Source organism: Poeciliopsis prolifica, unplaced genomic scaffold (assembly GCF_027474105.1).
Source record: "Poeciliopsis prolifica strain line A6 unplaced genomic scaffold, Auburn_PproV2 SCAFFOLD046, whole genome shotgun sequence".
Classification (NCBI taxonomy): Eukaryota; Metazoa; Chordata; class Actinopteri; order Cyprinodontiformes; family Poeciliidae; genus Poeciliopsis; species Poeciliopsis prolifica.
The window spans coordinates 1,202,303-1,225,608 of NW_026562421.1; the positions used below are offsets into that span (position 1 = coordinate 1,202,303).

The 23,306-nt window shown below is 37.0% G+C and overlaps 1 protein-coding gene across 2 annotated transcripts in view; it reads left to right on the plus strand.

Annotated features, from left to right (window-relative positions):
- Positions 1-3,754: 3,754 nt before the first annotated feature.
- LOC129377122 (arf-GAP with coiled-coil, ANK repeat and PH domain-containing protein 3-like) overlaps positions 3,755-23,306 on the plus strand; it is a 52,257-nt gene continuing 32,705 nt past the window's right edge. For both annotated transcript variants that reach the window (XM_055056866.1, XM_055056867.1), the window contains exon 1: positions 3,755-3,975. In XM_055056866.1, coding sequence (XP_054912841.1) covers positions 3,929-3,975 — 47 coding nt within the window. In that variant the 5' untranslated portion in view covers positions 3,755-3,928. The remainder of the gene's footprint in view (positions 3,976-23,306) is intronic.

Here is a 23,306-nt window from a genome sequence, read left to right on the forward strand (position 1 = left end):
AAGAGCTGTAGAGTTGAATGGTAATAGCTCTGTTGTCTTGCATCTGGAATGTCTTGGTCTGTAGTTTAAAGGAGTTACTCTTGCTAATGCACTTGGGCAGGAATGCTAAATAAGACAGCAGTGATCTTACATTGAGTGCAAACAGCTTCGGGCAATGTCAGTCTCACATTCAGAAAAGGTCATGTGTCAACTGCCTTTGGGGTGTGACCCAGTATGCAGAATGTATCTTATTTAAATAAGTAATATCAAGACATTAGACTGGGGTTGTCGTGCTCATTTAGTGGTTAATGAGGTCTCCTGTCTTAAAAGGGTACTACATTCATTCTTTATGGGTTTGGTGCATTTTTTTCAGATGTAAACTGAAACATCCCCCTGTTATACAAGACCAGAGGAATTACAAAAAGTGTGGAGATGTTTTCTATTTGTCTTCGGAGTCAAAAAAATGGGATCTGGAAAAGTTTGTTACATCTAAATTAATGGAGCTCCAGTTGAAAGTCAGATGATATGTGGGTTGTTCATTATAAAGAGGCTGTACAGAACAATGTGTGACTGATTTAAAGTGCAAAAACACGTGTATTACTGTGACTTTGTGAGGAAGGTTTCAAAACGAAATCAGTCAAAAGCAGAACTGGACAACTTGTAACTAGATTCCCTTCATATCTGAATGCTTGAAAAACTGAGCAGTATTTTTTTTCTTATAGTAATTAGCCCGGCTGCAGATCATAGGGAAATGACTGAAGCAAGACCAGACAGTCACATATTTGCTATGTGACTGTTTTCATATTTACGGTTTAATTCGCACACAAGACAACTGAGATCATTTTCCCTTCCTGTCCAATTGATTTGTTTTTCCAAGCAGCATCACACAAAAGCTGATGGGAGCACCATGGCGGGAGATCAACATAAATTTTTGAGACTATTTCAGATATGTTGTTTTAGAAGGACATGGGAATGCATGCATAATGCATACTACTTATCTGACGTTACAGGCTTAATTTGTGACTTGTACTGTCTTGCACCTTCAGTCAGAAGGGATAACATTAGATGCTGCACACCCAGCAGTTAGACTTGCAGCTCTCTCCAGCAGACTAAAGAAGGGAACAAAAGTAGGTCACCATCCAAGCCCATATGTTTTTCTCAGCGATTCAGTGCTGCAGTGGTGCTTGGGATGGCTATAGGAGGCAGGATTCTGATGGAAGCATATTTGACATTCAAAGCCTTTCTTCCTCATGCACTAAGGCACACAGCATATTTCAGATATTGGTGGACACCAATAGTACCACAGATATAATCTTAGGTTTTTTTTTGTTTTTTTTTTTACACCCGATAGTCCGTAGACTCGGTTTGATTGGGGACCATAGCTGCAACATTTGTGACATTTTCAACTGCATTGTGTCAACCAATACAAACTAATAAGAAAACCTGTTTCCCCTCTCGACTGTGGTGGCGCTGCACCAAGAACTACAGGATATGATAAGAAAACCTCAGAGGAAGACATGAGTGCAAGTTCCTTTTTCACAAAATGTAAACAAAAATGTATGGTGACATCAGTAAAAGAAAATGAGCAATGTCTCAAGCTAGCGCTAGACTCACATTTGTTGTACTTACCCAGAATGCCCTGCATGGTAGTCTGCTTTTTGCGATTGGAGCATTGTCCGGTCCGCTCTGCATTCACATACACAGTTCTAACTGTGCCAGAGTTCACTTCAAATCAAATTGAGACCAGAGTTCAATTACACATTCACACCTCCCCAAACAAACTATTAAAGTGGTGAAAGATTGAATTTGTACAACCCATTGTACTCATCCAGTTACTTAAAATGGATCTGAAATTAGAGAAATATTTACTTTGACACCCAAATCACTTGAGCACATCCTCAACACATGTCCCATTTTGGAAAGGAAAGCTGTTCCTTTTGTTGTCAGTAGTTTGCATCATGTAGCAATTTATACACAGACTCCATTGCAATACTTTTCTGTTACAACACAGAGTTCCTATGTGATACATCCATAGATCATGTACTGTAATAATAAAATCCATAACTGTGTTGATTAAATGCTGACAACCAACTTTGCTGCTAAGTTTTTTTTTCTGCTGCAGCTTGCACTTTAGCTTCAGCCAACTGCTGACTCAACAGACTTCTAAAAAGGCTTTGATCTCAGATTTGTAAAAGTAGCTGAGAGTAGTTAAACGGCAGTATAACAGTTTCACAGTTGAATCAACTAAAGAACTACACACATAATACTTGTGACAAAATAGATTTGTAGTAAAGGAAATATTACAAGCATTTTTAAAAATTATTTTATGATAATAAAGATGTTTATTATCATAAAAACGTAAAAGTAAAAGCTTTCTTTTTCTTTTTTTCTTTTCAAAATGAAAAAATACAATATGGATTGCTTAGATTATTATTTTGCTTATTTAGTTCTTGATTGATTCGTTTGACCAATTTGTAATTAGTGTACAAATAATCTCAGAAAGGTTTCTGTGAAAAGAAACCCAGCTGTTCTTCTTCTTTTGTCTTTTAAGAAACTAACACAAGTCACTAATGTATAAGAAGACGTCTATTGTGATGTTTGGCACAGAAATCCTTGTACATGACTGTATGAAAAGTGGGCAACTTGAAATAGCTTAAATAACTGTGGGGACAATATACAATAGTTTCATGTACAATTTCAAACACCAATTGATAAAAAAGAATCTGAGAACTGCAATATTCATTTCCAAGAGAACAACAACAAAAAAATTCTGTTTTTTTTCTCCTCCGTGTTTCAGGATCCATCAAAAGGTTTAAGCAATTTAATTAAATTAGTAATAATAATTTGTAGTTTGAAAAAAACATCCTTGTCTATGAAATTCATGTTATTCGTCATAAACATGGTTGTGCAAGTGGAGACATTGGTCATGATAAATCTGTCTGAAAGTCAATGAAATCTTTTCCCTTCATGACCTCAAACAGGCACAGGAAGGAAAAATGACGCCAGCGACCCAGTCCGTAAAATCCCAAGCTCCTGCACTTCCTCTTGGCTGTCCTTCGTCCTGTTAAATAAAGGTAATCTTTCCAGGGAAAATGATTCACTATAACATCACTGTACATCTTCACCGCTGGGAAAGTACAGAGGGAAGAAAAGTTTATATAAAGTGCTCTTTGACCTGCCAGTGAGTGAAAGAAAAGATTTCTCAGCTTGTAAGGCAGTAAAAAAGGATATGAGCACACATGCTTTGTTTATTGGAGATGTTGAAGTGCCAAAGCATACATTTAATGTCTGACTTTAAAAAAAAAAAAATAAAAAAAATAAATAAATAATAATAATAATAATAATAAAAAGAAAAGGTGTGGAAAATCAAAACTGTTATTATTCAAATGAGTTTGACGTCAGTGTTCTAAAATGTTGCTTTCAAATCCTATCCGAAACCTTATTTCCAACATAATATGTGTTCACGTTGTAATTTTATTAAATCAGTATTATTTTAAGACAAAACTAGAGCAACACTTTGAAAATCTCACAGTCTAGATGCAACCTTAAATTTATCTGTATACCGACAGTCTGATAATATATATTTATTTTAAATTTTACTTTAATTTGTAATATTTTAAAATAAGTTGGTATTTGTATCAACTGACATTATTTCCTCTACAACTAAGATATATATTTACATAATAAATACAATCTTAAATCACTAACCACATATGGTTAGTGGTTTAAGATTGGAGTTCTAAAATACGAGTTTGTCGTGAACGCAGCAGAGTGTCTTGCATTGAGTGGAGCCGCTTCGGATCGTCAGAGTGGCGCTCAGTGAGTAAACCGCCGCTGAAGGGGCAGGAGGATCGCTCTCTGTCGGATACTTACCATCTGTGTACTTCAACCCACTCGGGAGATGCAGTCCGTGTTTTAAATCGTGTGGAAACTCCTCACCAAATCCAAGATGACGGTTGATTTTGAAGACTGCATCAAGGATTCTCCCCGATTTAGGTAAGAATGGAAGGGGACTAACCGCGCCAGACTGATGGTGTTTTGCGGTTTGAACTGTTGAACGCCTCGGTCTGCTTGGGCTGGATGACATTTCTCTCCTCGGAGCTTCACATGGGTCGGAACTGGGACACATGGCTCGATAGGGGATCGGGAACAAAATGTGAATTTAGTGGAGCAGGAAAGTTTGTATTGGAGGATCATCAGTCACATTTTAGTGGCTTTTGTCTCCTAACAGTTCACTCTGCGTTATTGATGAGCAGTCACATGGGCAAAACACATGACACTAATTCATCCAAACCTATATGAGTATTTGTGCAGATAATGACTTGAGCTCTTTAAACTCTCTGATTTCTGTTTTATTTCTGCTCGAACCCATTGAAAATACGAAGATTTCCACGCAGACAGATTGTCCTGAGCTGTCAAGCTGCTAAAGCTTTCACAAATAGAAGAGACATTTTCTACACCCATTCATCCCACAGCATAAACCTGTTTGTACAGCTTTTAATTCACAGTTTGCTTGAAGGGGAAGAGAAAATCTGTCAAATCTGAAATTTTACTGAAGGGGTGTCCAGACTTTCTTTTTTTCATACCAGAAACGATTTTTAATTTTTCTAAGAAACACAACAACAAACAAACAAACAAAAAAACAAATAAAGATGCAATTTTACTAGAAAAAAACATATTAAAATTAAAAGAAAAACGTTGTTTTAATAAAATAAAAGTTTTTTATAGTTATATAATTATATAGTGATCTTTTTTGGAATAGATTCAGTTCAGACCAAAAGCATGTGAACCTTGATATGAGAAGCCAAAATAACCTAATATATGTTGGGTGACGGGTTTATCTACAGAGATACGGCAAAGAGTTTGGAGCATCTTATCAGGATGCTTCCTCTGCGCCTCGCTTTTGTCTGGGCATATCATTCTAGGAGGAAGACCAGGAACTGGCTCATTTAATCTCAAATAGACGTAAGATGATAGCCTGATAGATAGATTGCCTCGATTTAAAAAGTCAGACTTTTAGGTAGTCTTTGAGAGAAAAAATAGAAATATATTAGCACTAATTTTCCTCTTGATCTCTCAGGTCATCTTCATGAAGGTAAAGAAAATGAACAGTTTGAATTCATTCACTGTTAATGTGATTAAAGATGATATTAATGAACGTGTCCACTTATAGCCAATAGAACAATATTGGCAAATAAAAGTAAGCTTTAAGAACAAAATTAAGATTTGATGAATTAATTAAATTACATTTTTTGTTTATATTGTTATAATTCAGCAACAAGGGTCAAATACCAGTGTGGGGTCGTTTTTCACTTTTTCACTGTTCTCTCTGGGTACTCTTGGTTAATTTCTCTCTTTAAGTTGCAACTAACAATTAATTTAGTAATCAGTTATTCAGACAATTAATTTAATAAACAAATTGGTTTATTAATTAATTGTCCAGGTGAAACTAAAACTTTGCCACATGATGACTCAACATTTTATTATCAAAAAAGATTTTTTTCATCCTGATGAAAAATGTATGTTTTTGCACAGTTTTGGCTTAATTACTGTCATAAGTGTGTTGTTCATTCAGCAAATAGACTTTACTGAGTCTGAATACTTAACTATTAATCGATTACTAAATTACTTAATAATTATTTCAACAATCAATTCAACATGATTAACATTTGTGAAACAATGAGGTTCTGAAAGTCCAGATTTGTGGATCATTTCTTTGCTTTCCAATGGAGCACATGTTTCCTCCTGCAGATAAAGTCTGCTTGGAAATCAAAGACTTCCACACTTGGCAGCAGCACCTTAATCACAGCCATCTGCAGCTGGAGAGAGGCTCATAACCCCAACCGACTCTTTCATTGTCTCACATGTTCAGCAGAGCAGCAAAGGGCTTTCATGCTCAGGAGACGCCTAACTCATTATTTAAAGCGCTGAGATCCTTCTTCGTGTCATCAGAGAATGGATGGAGTTGTCTTATCTTTCTCCTTAGATGTTGCACAGATTTTTTTATAATACCCTGCTTGTCAGAGAGATATGCTCTCATGCTTGAACTTTATCCTTCAGCTAATACAAAGTTGAGAGTTTGTCTTATCTGCAGCGGCCCAAAGAGAAGCTGAAAAAGACAGCTGCAACTAATGATTATCGTAACATTAGAAATACATTAAAAGATGCAAATAACTAAATAATTAAATTGCTTTTACAAATAAGAAAATAAAAATGTTATTGGCTGAAGTGCAATTACATAGCATTTCTTTAGAGAACACATGATCATTTGTAGCAAAGGATACGTCTGGAGCTAAAAAAATACTGCCAACTAATCTTTTGAATTAATTAATTATTAATCAAATAAATGGATAGCAAAAGGCGCTCTAGGATTTTTTATTTTATCTTATTTTTTACAGAATTCGAACCCGTTGAAGCTAAAGATAAATGCCCAGAAGTTCTGGGCAGAACATATTTACAGACTATTAATGATTTTTCATCTTAAGTGCGAAATGTATATATTTTTTGTACAGTTTTGACTTAATTACTTCTTAAAGTGTGTTTTTATTTTTTTTTATTTTTTATTTTTTAGCAAATTGCCATTTACAGAGTCTGTATACTCCAGGTAATGATTAATTGAGACCTTGATTAGTTAGCAATTATTTCTATAATCAATTAATTATGATTAATTTGCTAAAATATACAGGCATCCAACCAGCCCCCGAAGCCTTTAACAAGGTTTTTCTAAGGCTTCTTATGGAGCTAAATGCACAGCTGCAGCAGGCTGTGTGAGGAGGTGGAAGGCTAGAAGGAAGCAGGTTGAAAAAAAAAAATCTGGATTTTTTTAACCGTTGGGATTGACACACTGCCATTTCCCACACATGTTGGGAATCAGGTCTGAGCAGTTGTGTTTCGTGCTATTTAGTTTCCAGCTGGAGCTTAAAGCACTTAATGCTGGAGCAGAACAGCAGGGTTTTGTTTTCTTTAGCTGCTCCTGATCATATTTTAACAGGTAGCATGTCAGGTAAACCTGTGAAGAGACGCTTTTCATAAAAGCATTATTCTGTTTAAATTTCAGAAAATTCTCTCATAAAAAAAGTAAAAAAGCAATGAGAGAAAAAAAATGTTCTAGTTTTATCTGGTAAAAAACTTGAAAAACTCCTTCAATTTCATGTGGGGATTATTAAATCCCAATAAAACAAACCGAGGTTTTTTGGTTACAATGTGAAAAATGTATATAAAGGTTTAAGAGATATATTTACAACTCTCCAGTATCTGTTCCATGTACGTGTTTCTTTTTGTAACCGTTTTGGTTCTCAGCCAGATTCAACAGTTTCTTTAAGTCATTTTATTTTCACTTTTGGCTCAGTACCAGTTGGACATGTGTCAGCCTTGTTTCTGCGTGACGTTTCGCCATCGTTTGTCTCTGTGTTTTTATTTTATTTGGAGAAAGATATTTGTAAGATATTTGGGTTTAGACAGAACATATTTTCTTACTTAACCTGCTTTCTAGAAGTGCTGTTGGTTTACACTACCTTCGATTACTGTTTCTGAAATATCTGTGAATTTGTATTTTATGTCTTTCATTGTTCAGTGTGGCACACTGACCCAAATCTTCAAAGCCAGATGTGTCGCTGGAACCAGTAGGACTCATCTGTGCTGAACCGACTCCTGGGTTTGTGTTTAATGTGGCACAACACTGAGAACAGGCAGTTGTTTTCTATGTGCAAACACGCTAATTAGAGGTCACACTCTTTCAGAAAGATAAAATAAAAAAAAAAAGACAAAAACACCATTGGGTTATGTTCACTTCATCCGCTTCTTCTAATCAGAACTTCTCCCAATTTCTCCATTTGGTGAGTTACTTCATTCTGGCGGGAGTTTCAGCTCCATTCCCACCTAGCCACTGAGCTTCCCAGCCTCCAGCTGAATATAAGTATTGTCTGGTGAGTTTGTAACTTCCGCTGGGAGACACTCCAGTCTCTGTGTGTGAATAGCCCTGGGCAGGGAGTCCTCCCATGTGGGGGCAGCAGAGATGATGCCGTCATGACGAAGGGCCACACAATGAGTCACGGAGCAGAGCCGAATCTGGGGCCAGTGACCTGTGGCGCTTACTGCTTCTGAATTCTCATTCTGAATTCTTGACCCAAATTCAGATTAAAGGCTGAAGGAAGGTTGCATATTTTAGATGGCTGGACTAATGAACATGCTTAGCAATTGATCCATTGTTCAGTGAGAAATAAGGTTGAGGTCAAATTTGTAATCTGGGCTTTTCACTTATCAGAATTAAATAATGAGAAAGGAAATCTGGTTTCTACCAGATTTAAACATTACTCTCTGAAATCCTCAGGTTACTGTTCATCACATCATCATTGCATTCATGGAGGATCTGCCTCTTCCAGCTGCAGGAGGTTGGAAGGGATTTTAACTATGAGATCTTGTTGTTTCTGCTCTAGTTCAGACTGACCTCCTTCAATCTTGAATCTGTGTCAATGGGCCTTCTGTTCGGTCAAGGGTGCTTTACCCACGACTGTGACTCCATCACTATCATTATTCATCATTATTACATCTGATAAATTAAGTTGCCTCTGACGCTTTTATTCACAAATCAGAATGATGCTTCACATTGAGATGTTTACCATTAATCTAGATGAACATAACAGTAATTATATTGGCTTTCCTTCTGCAGCAGAGAAACAATTTATTCTGTTGTCACAAAACACATTTTATCCAGCATCCTGGCGTCTGTCCCCTTAGAAATTTGGTAAAAAAATAAAAAGTAGCAAAGTCCAAAAGTTTTGGGGAGAAAGATTAAAGCTCGCCATCCAGAACTGATTAGTGATCACTTGGTTTTGATTTTGGTTTGTTTAGTAGGGATCAGAAGAGCTTTTAAATGATGGGATGGTGATCAAGAGTGACAACTTTCACTTTTAATCTTTTCCTGCTTCAACAGAATTTCTGTGAGGGTCTTAAAAAGTTTTAAAAAGGCTTAGATATGTGTAAGACTTTAATTACACATATCTAAGCCTTTAAAATACATTTAGCTTCTGGCTGCAGCTAACAATTATTATGGTAATAGCTTATTCTATTGATTATGTTGATGATTAATTGGATTTAAAAAAAAGACAGACTCTACAGAGACTTCATTTAACCACTTAAGCCGTTTGATACATTATTAGCAAAACATTGAAATATGCAAATAAACAATTCAACTCCTCTTTTAAATAAGAAAATAAATGCTATGTAGAACATATTTACAGGCAAAGGTGTTTTTATGTTAGATACAACATGTATATATATTTTGTACAGATTTGGCTGCTCTGAATATGTTTAGCTTTTTTCAGCAAAGGCCTTTTTTGAAACTATATATTCCAATTAGTAATTAATGCCTTTCAGTGCAGAGTTTGGCTGGCAAAGACTATTTTAATAGTTGTTTTTAACCTGTTAGGCTCATAACAAACATGACTCTGACAGCTTACCAATTGTGGTATTAAATTCAACTGCTTTATTTTATCCAAATGTAAATAAAATATTGTCATAACTCATAATGTTCAAGTTTCTCCTGAATTAAAAGAGATTTACTAACGTTTTAATACCCAATAATGTAGAGTCTAAAGTTAAAATTATAGTGGTCATGAAATAGGACCTTAAAAATGTTTTAATGACCTGTAATTTGCACCTTTAGTGGGTGTCTTTGTTGTGCTCAGGTTAAATGTTCACTAAGACTGAAAGAACATTCTGCTCCTTTAGCTTTTTCCTGCTCGGTTGATTTAATGTCGGTGGAAGCTCAGTGAACTTATTGTTGAGCTTTTCCAGAATGTCTTTTTTAAAGGATGTAGGTGAACTCATTGAACTGCAGGTAATGAAAGTGACGGGTATTAAGTCAGCACAGTGCATGTGAGCGCCGGCGTGTTTTAATCAGGGATTGGCCTACATTAGCTCGCTCAGTCTTGTTGTGCACGATAAAGTGCACCTCCTGGAGGATGAACACCTCGTTGTCATATTGATCTATTGATCCCCAAAACAATGGCTTCCTGATTTCAGCGTTTCTACTCTATTGGCATGCAACAAATACAGCATCAGTAACTGAATACCAGCTCAGGTGAAGGACTTTTTCCTATTTGCAAAAGTAGGAAAAAGTCCTACTAGGCTGCAGAGCAATTGGGCTAAGCAGTAATACAGTCCGCAATTTTTCCAAAATTATGAAAACGCAACATTTTATCTGCTTTAAACACACAACACAACTCTTTTCCTTAACTCAAGATGTGCTACTTTTATATTATGAGTCATAACATTTTATTTTGGAAGTTACCAAACATGGCAGCAGATTTTTTTCTTCTTAACGTAGTATGAGTTTATAAGTCACTGAACGGTTTAGCACCACAATACATTAAAGATCTGCTGTTGTTGTATCAACCTTCCAGACCTCTCAGGTCTTCAGGCTCTGCTCTGCTCTGCTCTGCAACCCCAGAACCAGAACCAAATGAGGAGAAGCAGCTTTCAGCTTATGTGCACCACAAATCTGGAAGAAACTTCTAGAAAACTGTAAAACAGCTGAAACACTGACTTCCTTTAAATCTTGCATAAAACTCTACCTGTTTAGAGTTGTATTTGAAACTTTATCAATTACGAATTTGTCTATGTTGTATGACTTTGTGTTTTTGTGTTTATTATAATATAAAGCACAAGAAAACAACAAAAATATCTCATTCACCTCTGAATGGGAAGTAAAGCCTTCTAGAACAGGAACTGTAAGATTGGATTTTATTGCTGAAGAAGATAGATATCTCCTTTCTAAAACCAGTAATAGCTGCTTAATTATTTTTAGAGATTTAAACATTTACAAAAAAATGCTCCAAATCATAGTTTTATGTACTCTATAAAAACAGCTGTTTTGTAAATCGAAAGGATTAATTGCATTACACAACACAATAATGAGCAAAATGGGCATAAATGATAATTATCATAACAAGTGTCAAAACTTTATATGATTAAAATGATAAACATTAGATTTGTAACAAAGTTTTCAAAAAGTAAAATAATGGTATACAAAACATAAAACAATAGAAAAACAGTTTATTTCAAGCAGATTATAAAATTATAAAATTAAAAGGATAAATTATAAAATTAAAAGGATAAAATTTATAGTTAGAGTTAATAAAAATAAATATAAATAGTTGAAAAATACAGACTAATTACAGTATAGGTTTTTTAAATTAGCCTTGTTGCAGATGGTGGAATATAAAGTTACGTACTTAAATTTTAGATTATGATTAGAATATTTTTTATGCTAAATAGTCAGTGCGACTTTCTCTAAACTGTTCAAATAATTACTGATCAGGAATTAGACCCACATAACTTTATATAGTTTTGTAAATTTTTTAGGCTTCATTTATTTTCAGTATTCAGTTGGCAGCGAGAGATGGGGTTAAGAGATGCAGAGGAGATCCAATTTGGGAATCAATCCCCAGATGCCCCATCATTTTATGTAGATTTAACTTCTCCAGTGGTTCAGATAAATTTGTGACCCTAAGGTGACCACATTGCTATCTGATTCATCTGTGCTGTGTTAAAATAAAGTAGGTCTATTTATTCATCCTGTCTCCCTGAAGTCTGCTGCTAAAAAAACTTTGGGTTGAGAGATGATGTCACCCTTTTGTGTTGTTTTTGTGTAAAAGGAGGCGATTCCCTGCTGGGGCTCTGGCTGTCCCGATCCTTTCACATTTATGAATAGGAAGACGTTTTCCAGACGGGATACACAAAGATCCATGAAAATACTTGGCTCTACAGTCTTGGACGTATTAAGGGTTTGGAGCTGTTTTCAGTGTGAAAACACTTTCAGAATATTGAATATATTAGTTTCTGTTAGCAAAACCTTTTTTTTCTCTCCATTCATTCAAGTGTCTTTCAGTCAACTGCTATTGCCAGAATTTGAGCTTGTAGATCTGAATCAGCTCTGCAGCAACATCTGAACGCCTAAATGATGAAAATGTTGGAGCAAATTTAAATTAGTTTTCCTTGCAATGCCCATTGTGAAAAAAAACGGCAGTGACTTTTGTGAGGAGAGCACACGTTCTTTGAGTTCCTTGCTTTTTTTCCAACCTTTGGTCCCTTTTCAAAAAAATTCCTCCCACCTTGGTTTTAGTTTTTTCTCCAACACAATATTTCACTTTTTTACATTTGCATGGATACATAGCTTGATTGTGAAATGTTCCTTTTTATCTGTTCAAATGGGATTTTGGTTAGGTTTCTGTTTCCAGTCTCTGGTTTTGTGAAGGTTTGATCTGCCAATTCTGATTTCTTTTTTAGGATCCACAGTGGAGTCCCACTAATTTGTGGTTTAGTATTTGTGGCATCATCTATTCATAGATATTTTAAAACTTGTACTACAAATAGCCAGCAGGGAATCTTTTTTCTTTTGAAAGAAAAATGTTTTTGTTGGCCTTACCTGTTAGCTCTGTAGGACATCTTCAGTTTCCAGCTGGCCTGTCAACTGTATCTAATTTTTTATTCCTTTTTTCACTACATCACATCCGAATTGTGACTCATCTTTTAGTAATATCTTTCAGCCAAACTGTTTTATTTTTCAAATGCTATCCCTCCTGTGTAAAAAAACGTGAGGTGTCGTTTTCTGTGTCATTCGTCTTCCGAATCACGTTAACCTGTGTTTGCACTCACACTGTGAATAAGCTTTGCAGCATGCTGAATCTGACTGATAGAAAGTTATGACTACCAGATTTCTTTGTTTAGCATCATATCTGGGAAATGACTTCTCTGATGAACAAGCTGCTTGGAAAGCCTCTGCCTTTGAGAAAATATGGTTGGGTATTTTGCTGCTATCGCACTTTGGATCAAAAAATGGGGGAAACAAGTTGTGGGTCGGCGTTGAGATTTCATCTCTTCAGCTGTGGCCCTTTGTGGCCACCTGGGGAATAAAGAATGACTTTAAGTTCAGCCACCAAGTCTCCTCCCCTGCTGAGATTTGAAATGCTGAATCACACGTGGTTGACCATCTGTTTTTGATTCCTTCCATCCCTCTCTCCCCGGCCTCACACTCTTCTCCTTTTCCCTTTTCCTTACACTCCTCTGGATGTGCGGGGGCAGATTTTTGGTCGTGGTTCGGCCAGAAACAAGTCTAGGGATGGGCCAGGAAATGCGTCACTTTGCTCCAGTATTGAAAGCAGATTCGGACTAAAGAGCTCACATGTCGCTGGGAGATGATGGAAGTGGCTGACTCTCCTGTTGTAACGCCCAACTCTAAGTCACAAGATCAATTCTGTTGACCTCTTCAAGCACTGATAACATTTGGAAAACACCACCTCTACACACAAGGGGGCTAATTACTTGTTGAGTCATTTTTAACCCTCCATGCATCCATTGTTTTCCTTACACTCTGAAGTTTATGCAGTTTCCATGTTCTTCACAGACTAATTGCTTTAGAAATAATGCAAATATAAAATGTCTATACACACATCAATTAAAATGCAAGGTTTGTAATGTCAAAAAATCAGATAAATCATGTCAGATCTGTCTTCACCTTTAATTAAACCTACACATGTCCTGTACATGTCAAATACACAATGAGATACTGTAGGGACAAAAAGCTCCTAAATATAAACTAATAAATTGTTGAAGCACCTGTTTTCATATCTGCTCTCATTGCTTACCTTTGTAAAAACACCTTCTTCACATTACATTTCAGAGTTTGAATGATATTCAGGTCCTGGCTTTGACTGGGCCACTACCAAACCTGTACTTTATTTGTACTGTATCAGAAAAAGGTTTGGTGCCAAGAAGTTCATCAAATACTTTAGGCAGACAGCAAATCTGTTTTTGCAAAAACAGATTTCCTCCTGGAAGATTGAGGTCTTTGACCAAAACCTGGTTCACCTCCTGTTGTTTTCCTTGTGAAAGCAGATTTTTTGGCTTTCTTCTGAGGCTGTTATCGTCTAGACAATCATTTTCTGCTCTGGTGACTGACACCAGGCAGTTATGCTTGACCCCACTTTGCCCGTTTAAGCATCTAAAGTTGCAGGCTGTGTTTGGAACACTTTTTTGTTGTGCTTTCCTGCTGGCTGTGTCGCGATATGGTCAGGCCTTTGCTGGTTCATGGAGAGGAATCAGAAGTGATATGACAACCAAGGGGAATGCTGCTAGCCTCAAATCAGAGGAAACACTTGGAGGAAGTGACCATACCTCCATTGTCTGTTACTGAGTTGATCAGACATGATGACACTCACGTGATGGCCTACTGTTTAACACAGTTTGGGACCTTTGGGCTAAAAAACACAAAAGATGTGATACCATCCAGTCAAAGTTATCTAAAAGTTGCGTAAAAGCTGCATACTGCTTACACTTCTGTTTCTAAAATTCTTGTTTTTCCAAAGCTGCGAGACAGGAAGGAGCTGAATGCTTCACAGGTCTGGTATGTCTTTTTAGTGCAAGCCAAGCTGCATGTTTAACCCACAAAAATGCCGGGAAGACTCCCAGCTCCCGCCGCTGCAACACATCACGCCTGCTCAGGGATTTTCAGTTGGGGGAATTCAGCTACTTCACCAAAATGTCAGGATTCCACCGTAGGATTGGCTTACTGGAGCTATTCTGTGCTACTTTCTTCCATAGTCAGCCCTGGTGTTGTGCCCAGAAATAAGGCAATAAGACGCTCCATGTCTGTTCACTTTATTGTCTTCCTCCCTTCAATGGAACATTGTGCAGGCTGGTTCTCACAGTCCAGGCCTCCTCTTGTGTGTCCTTTCTTTCGTCTCCTTCGCACCGGGCGTCTTCTTCGACATTTTTGTGCATTGCAGTCATCTCAGAGTTGGACCACCCTGTCTTAATATAAACCATCACCGCCAGCAAAGACCCCTGATACTCTGACCTGTCGTTGCCCTGTCAGCCTGGGCCTCCTCCGCACCCAAGCCTACAGTGGCTGTTGAGACGTCGCCTACATCCTATGCAATAACAAACACACGGACTGACGCTGTAGTTCAGTCTGCATCCTTTGCAAAGGAAACTCTATCCCATCTGATGGTATAAATAATACATGTCAGTTGTGTTGAAAGGGTTAATCTATGTCACACTTCCTCTATACGACCCTTTTGTTATTGTTCACCCACTGCCTGTGGTGACCTAATTGTACAAGCAACCCCCCTCCTGCACCTCATGAATTACTGGAACTGTAACTGCCATTTGTAATGTGTTAAACTCATTAGACACAATTTAAAGGGAACCTATTGTGCAAAATTCACATTTTACCATATTTATTTATTTTTTTTACTTTCACTTGGTGCTTCTAAAAACAATACAAAAACTTTAAAAAGCCTCCCATCTGTTTTTTGTCAATAATGAGTTGACTTACCATCAGAAATCACTTGCTGAATTTTTGTTGGTTGTGCAGGAGACTCTGCTTCTGCTTTTCAAAGATGTATGGTTGTATAATTGCACATCTGTTTGCAGCCATTTTCACGTGTGGGTGTAAACGTTGAGTTGGGGGGCGTGGCATGTTCACTGAAATATACAATTTTTTAGTTTTGTTCGGGCCGAAGTCAAATTACTGAGAAGTAGATATTTAAACCCTTCATTGTCATATGTTCTACTGAAAGCCTTATGTTGAATTTGTCTGACATGTATTTAGAATTATTTAACTTTGTAAAATTTTGTCAGGGTTTAATCTATGTTAGATGCTTTCATATTGCATTGTTAACACTGTGTGTATATGTCGATAAATTATGTCATCTCATACTTTTTAAACAGAAAAAAAATATTTCTGATGTCTCATGTTTTATCCTTGATAATTTAATTGCACTACTGTATGTTTAGTAGATGTCTGCTTGCATTTTTATTTTTTTTTTGCTTATGTCTGGAATAATCAAACTGCTGCTCAGCAGAGAAGATATAGTAGTGTGGTTAGAACAATATTTACAGCATGAAATTTGTCAAAGTGTAGTTACAGGCTGTTGCATCAGTGGTTCTGCTCTCCTTGTTAATCGCTTTGCTCCACTGATCTTTTATTGAGCAAACAGTGATGAGACTCAGTGAGAGCTGGATGTTTGTGTCCTGCTGTTTGCGAGATGCCCAAAAGGACTTCACTGCTCACCCACAACATCTCAAGGACCCTCAGGACTTGCTGGTCAAGTTCCCTTTCAATGTCTTTTTGCTTTTTTTTCTCCAAAGTGCAGCAGTGTCAGCAGGACGTTTAGGCATGTCTTTCACTAAATTCAGTTCAGACACTAAATCCTGAAAATGTAATTTATGAACTGGTCTCATGGGATCTTTTTGATAAAGCAAATTGAGCTGTTCTGTTATCTGTGCTGTTATTTGTTGTGCTCTTGCAAGAGCAAAAATAGTCTTCTTAATACTCTGAGTATGGACAAATGTAAGCAGGAACACAGAAGAAGACTAATATCCAATGGGAGCGTCGGGACGTTTATACAATTTAATTTAATCTCCATTGCAACTCTTTTGGAAAAAAGGCATTTTACATATTTTTGTTTAACTATAACTAAATTTAGAAAGAACAAACCAAGACTGTTTTACAGCTCTAAAATTGTTTTAGCAGAACATATATTTGAAATGTGCAGTCAACTCCTGCGTCACAGATTTTTCAGTGAAACATACATAGCTCCAAAATGTTCATGTGTATTTCCATAGAGCATATCTAAAGAAAGAAATTACAGCTTGGAAAGCTGAATACCTGCACACAATGTAACTTGACATGCTTTTTGCTTGTATTTGCAAAGCAGCCAATCCAGGAGCGACACTCATTTTGCTTGACTCTGATTGGCTGAACCCCCAAGAGTCTAGACAAGGACTTCTGCAGTGGTGCAAAGATGTTTCTGCTGTGCATATTAATGGTATACTTGCTGACTCTTTGAACTATTAAAATGGGTTGTTATAAGCTTTCTTTAGAGGAGGAAAATAGCGACAGGCTTGCTATTTCAGGGAATTGTGGAAGTCCTATATTATTTTTTTTGAAGCTGGGTAGTTAAAGTCAAATGAAGTCAACACTCTTCAAAGTAACATCACTATCAAAGTATATACAGAAAACATCTTTCAGGTCGTAAAGACTTAATGAGTAGGCTAAGCTCTAAATATATAAAAATGTCTCCTCCTTTCCCTCCGATGTGATGATTAGCTCCCATTTTAAATGAGGAGAAAAGACAAAGATCTTGACCAATTTGCTTTATTCATAAGTGTGATTGTTTTTCACTATCTGAGCACTATGGGAGGAAACGTGAGCAGTTGCATGTGTTTTCTTCATCAATACTGATGGACATATGTCAAACCAATGCTAAAAAGGACATTTTCTTTTTCGAAAATATTTTGGACTCAAGCTCCGAAACTGACACATTTCCTTCAGTTTCCTCGCATATATCAGAGAAAGTTCTTGGCAGGAACAACTGTTGGACTAAAGTTGGCTGTAAGGTTTTGGTTTGATTTACAATGTTTCTGCTTGAAAATGTCTTTGTACCAGTTTGCTTTGTTTGCATGTTGAGTGAATTGGACTCATCTACTCATTCTAAGTGGGAATGTTATCCTCAGCTCGGGGACTGACTGCCTGCCTGCCCGCTGGCCGGTATGCTTACTTTACCACATGTGAAACGCTTGTATGACGGACAGCAGCACAACTAATGTCTCGCAGAGGGAAATTCAGAAAATATGTGCACATGTTGCTCAAGGTCCAGCATGATACAGCCTGATCCTGCAGTGGAAGAAAGCATAAAATTCCAATTTTGGCACACTTAGTGTGGGAAGTTGTTGAACTTTTTCTCCAGGGAAGTTTTGAATACAACCATAAGTGTTTCTTTTCATTCTTCTCCCTCTCAGTTGGGATAATCAAATGTTTTTGTGAACTATAACATCTCAGGATTGCAGTTTGTGTTTTTACTTAAAACATACTTCAAAATTACTTTAGCATTCATGCAGGTAGCTAAAAATACTTTAAATTTGAAGTTTCCAGAATGTTGCCCAACATTTCCAAATCCAGCATGCTTTGTGACAAACATTATCAAGTATATGTATTGAAAGATCAACTGGATTTCCCAGTTGATCTACTCATTTTATTTTAAAATGAAATTAGCAGTATTTTTATGTAACTTATAGCCACAAAATTATAAAATTTTTCTATTTTTATGTTGTAACTTGTAACAATCACTGTATTGAAGCTTTGTTTTAAAGCCTATCTGGTTAATTTGCTTTTGTTCTTGATAATAATATAGAGTACTGCTCAATCTGTTATTCTAGTGAAAATGTAAATCATCTAATCCTGACCAAATTTAAACCAGATTTTAAGCTTAAACTCAATAAAACATATTTTTTTCTTAATCAATTGTTTTTCTGCTTAATTAAGCTGTAATGTACTCCATATGACAGTTTGGAGTAAATAATTCTCAGAGAGCTCGAACTTTTAAAGGTGACACACATACTGATGTTAATCAATTTCTTACAGTTGGCATTTAAGCAATTCATATGTTCTATAACTTAATGTTAATTTGAGGTTTTAAATTCTGCTACAAGATTATTGATGCTCTTCTTAAAATGTTTAGATCCTCAAGCTCCTTCTTTCCTATAGGGTTTATGGAGCTGTGGTCTGTGGCTTTTAAGAGATTCACCACAAAGCTAACATAACATAATAAAAGGGATAAGTGGCCGGGGTGTGGCAGTGTGTGAGAAGAGGAAGCAATAGTGGTGTAGGGAGCAGACGGGCAAAAGTTCACCCTCAGCAGGCAGGCTGGCCGTCTGAGGCGCTGCACTTAACACGCTGACAAACCAGATATGCACTTCAAATAAAAAAACAAAACAAAATGCAGTGTTGATTTTGGAAAAATCATGACTGCATTGACAAAAAGAAAGTTTTTTCAACATTATTTTTATTGCTTTTTCCAAGAATATTTCCAATAATATACAGGACATAAGTAGGCTCTCACATCATAGGAAAAGTCCAGGGTTGGTAAATTATTGTTCAACATTCAACTTGTCTTTCCTTGCAAGCCAGGTCGTTATAAAATATTTTAGATTAGCACTTATTACTTACAGAGTACATAAGAAAAGAAAAGTAATGCCCCCAACCCCAATCCCCCCTGAGAAGATACAACAATTACAACAATAACAGTTTCTCTATTTGTCAGGAATCAAAATCACAAAATTAAAAAAGACACACCTGAATATGAAATATATTGACATTGTATGTTGTCATGGATAGAAATGCATCTATGAATGTTTTTCTGACACTTCCGGCTCCTGGTAGAAAATCCGTGGTGTTCTCTATATTTAACCCAGTGGAAGAGTGTGTGGGCTTGTAGAAACGAAGCTTGCCAGTCAGCTGTTCGGCCACACACACAGCAAACTGGCAGAGCAGACTTCCAATGGTGGGCTTTTTATCTAATCCAGGGATCTGCAACCTTTATGCTCCAAAGACACATTTTTGCACTTAGTCCAGCTAAATAAAACAGGTTTAGAAGCCACAAATACTGCTTGACATTTTGAAAAAAATGCATCTTATAATTTTTGATAAATATCTTTTACAGGAAATCTCATATCTTTATAGAACAACCATTTTACTCCTATTTTTAGAGGGGGAAGTGGCTTAACAGAAAATCAAGATTTTATTTTAAATGGCTGGTATGTTGATATTTGTTTCCAGGCTTGTGATGCTTTTCTGCACTTTTCCAAACAATGCATATTTTTGTCTTAAATATGATTATCATTTTGCAAAGCTATTCATAATGCAGATGTTGCTTCATGTTGGAATTAGTCTGAACCAGAAATATGATATTCCGACTTCCCAAACCGAAATCCAAAGCAGTTTTATTATGAAGGGCATGTTTGAGCTTTTGAGCTGAAATAAAAGCTCAGGAACAATAGTAAGAGGGTGTCAAGGAAACTTAAAACCCATCCACCTTAAAGGTATTATGATTGGGTTAGTTCAAAGTAGAGTGCAACGTGAATGCACAGTATTATGAGGTGTGGTAACGTGACGCCAACTGCTTGAGTGCATAGATTTCTTTTAAGGTCTTTAGTTCAAGGCTATTATTTGGTAATAATGTGAGAAGATTCAAGAAAACCAGGGGGAATTGTAATGGCAGCATGCAGTAAAATAGAGCTACTGTTTGATTTGCCAAAAAGTTGCTGATGGAATAACTTTCAAAAATGACGTGAAGGAAAATATTAAGTGCAAAGTTTTATGTAGTCCAGTTTAATCTCTGTTTGTCTAGTGCTCTACAGAAGACAAGCATAAAGGCATTAGCAAACAGCAGACTAAGAATAACTCAAGCCTCAAGGTGAATATAGAGTTTTTCCACCCACCTGCTCTAGTGAGCCATCCAGCTCTCTATTCCACCCTCATTTAAGGTACAAAAACAACAGATATCCGTCTCAACATTCTCCAGCCCCTCATGGATCCCAAAGTGTTTATATTTGGTTCCTCGGGGAGGTCGGTGGTCCTCCCTGGGGTCTAACTCCTATAGATAAGAGCGACACCTATATGCCAAGCTTAATTATATCCTAATTCTATGGCTGAAAAGCCAAATTCATCCCCTTATTTTAGCAAGTGATAGTTAGGGATACACTAGTCCATTTGTTTCACTTCCGATTCCAATATCAAAGGTTTAGTATTGGCTGATAACGATCCGATACAGAAAAATTGTTCTAAATTGACTGAAAAGTTAATTTTTTCAAACAAGACATGAATTTAATAGATTACAAATTTATTTCATAACTGTGCATCAGTCCCACACACTTAAATATACCAATGGCTTCACAAATTTGATCAAACATGTAAAAGCCGTAACTGGACTGTTCAAACTGCTGTGAAAAAGTTGGATATGGTATGGTGTCGCATACGGGCAAAAAAAGTGCATTTGCATGCTGATTGAACGTAGCCCAACATGATTACATCATCTGCAAAAAAAAGTACGTTTATTCAGTTTATTCACTCACACAATTTCATACATTCTCTGATGAGCTTACAACATCCTGTTTTACCAGATAATACAGATCACAGATCAACACAGATCATAACTTGTGTTCACAGACTCATGAAGTTCCAAAGCAGACGCTTGAGATTCTGTCCATGAACACCACAAAGAGGATCTGGCCCTGGTGGAGTCCAACCCTATTGGGAACAAACTTGACTTGAATTCAAAAAACAAATCATGTTTTGATTGCACAAAACATCCCTAAGCACCAAATACTCACTCACCAACCCTTATTAACCTCCGTTTACCAGTAAACGTTTGTCAGACATTCCTGGATCCACAAACTGCATGTAGACAACAACAGGACTAGTTCAACCTTTTTTGTATTCATTATATGATGTTTTCCCCCCATATTTCTTCAGGGAAAAAGGGGGAAAAAGCAGAAAGATGATGAAATTGTGGAATTGTTAAACTTGTGGACATATTAAGGCTCTATTTACCTTCCTTTTATTGTTATCCTAGCCTACACTGCAGCATCTCTCATCTGTTGCTAATTTGATTTGAATGACAGTGTACAGCTACAGAAATCTACAGAATGTTTTTGGTGTCCTTATATATTTTTTGAGATCACTTCCTGGTGTCTGCTTGCAGCTCAGAATCCCATCACAAAATCACCAGATGGATTTGTTAAGACATCTGCTTCACATACAGCATAAACTCATGCAAAAACTTTAGAGTTTTGGCTTCTTTTAAAAAACAGCTCTTTCTCTTTCTACTCAAATATCTGTATTTTCTGCTGTTTACTTAAGGTATAACAGATCAGAAGGTTTGAGCACTCCAGGCTTTTCTTTGGATTCCCAGTCAGCATGTCGCCAGCCAGAAACCACCAGAGCTGCCGCTTGCTCAGCATAATCTATTTTTATTATGCTGTTAAAGCGCTGCCTAATTTCGCTACTTTCACGCATGCAGGCTTGTTTGGCCACTTCTGCTTTTAATGCCATCTAAGTCCTAATCATCCATTAACGAGAGGGTGTGCAGGAGTAGATGTGTGAAACACAGGAGGATGTAGAGCAGTGTAACAGGCTTTAACTAGCCACCTGCCACAGGAGCCCTGTTGATCATTGTGTCACTGCCTGTGCAGTTTGTGTGAACGGGGTTCAGCTCGCTTGCACGGCTGGGAGATCTCCGTCCCACTTAGGAGACGGTTGCCATAGCTACGGGCCCAGGGCAGCATGTGCATCCATTATGGGAGGCGTGTGCAGTGAGACAGAGGACACAGCCTGAGGGCAGCAGCTGTCCTGTGAGTCAGAGAGCACACATCTGCTGCACCGCTCTGGCCGAACCGAGTGTCGTCCACTGAACGCTAACTGGTGGGCTCCTTCTTCGCCACTGCTGGAAAAACCAATGCTGTTCTCAGTCTTGTTCTTTTTCTTTTACAGAGTAAAATGATAATCTTGAAATTCAGATTGTCTTGCAAAAGAGAAAAGTATAAATAGGATTAGAGTCACTTAAAAAAGAAAATTTGGACTTTAACTGAAGATCTCAGATTTTTTTGTCATAATTTTAAGAAAAAAAAGTCAAAATTATTATTTTTCCAGCAGCCCTAATTCTCTTCTGTAGAAAAGAAACTCCTTGTTTTCAAAGTTTTCTTTTTTTTTTTTACAAAATAAGATGTTAGTGTACAACGTGTCCCCTTATTCTTATAGCCCATAAATAACAGATTTCTTTAAAGAACATCAGTCAACAAAGAGACCAGAAACCAGGTTTGGGCTTTATATCAAGCTTCCCAAGCTTTACACAAATATTACAAAGCACTTTTCAATCAATCTTCTGAAAATTGAAAGAGTTGGGTTGCCACTGCAAACCTTCAAAATCCAGACAAGTTGACTTTCCAAATACCAGCTAACAGCATCAACTAGCATTGCATTTCCAAGCTACCTATTCTTTTGAACACATTAATTCTACTTTCCAAAACAAATCTTGAGATACAGTCAAAAGATTCTCAAAACCCTTCTTAAAAATATCGACTATATCTGAAAATAATATGTCTTCTGATTAAATACAGGAGTTTTTCATGCATAATTGAACTTCAACTACTGGACGATGTGGCTACTGAGAGGCAATATTAAGCTGCCTCTGATAAACCGCTGATGATCTGAAAATAGCAAAGCTTCTGAAAGCCAGCGTTGACATTTGGAAAATAGAATATGACATTTCAGAATCAGCTGGCAGCAGCTGAGAGGCATGAGGACAACGGGTCCAAAGAAAAGCCAGTGGCTGCTAAGCTCTCCATTATCATCTAAAAGCAGTAATTTAACCAAAAAAAAAATTGCTTCAGCAGTGAAAACGGCTTTACACACTGTGACCATACCCCGAGCTGTGGTTGGTTCAAAGCTGTTCAGTGGGAGATCAGTCCAGTTTATGATAACGACC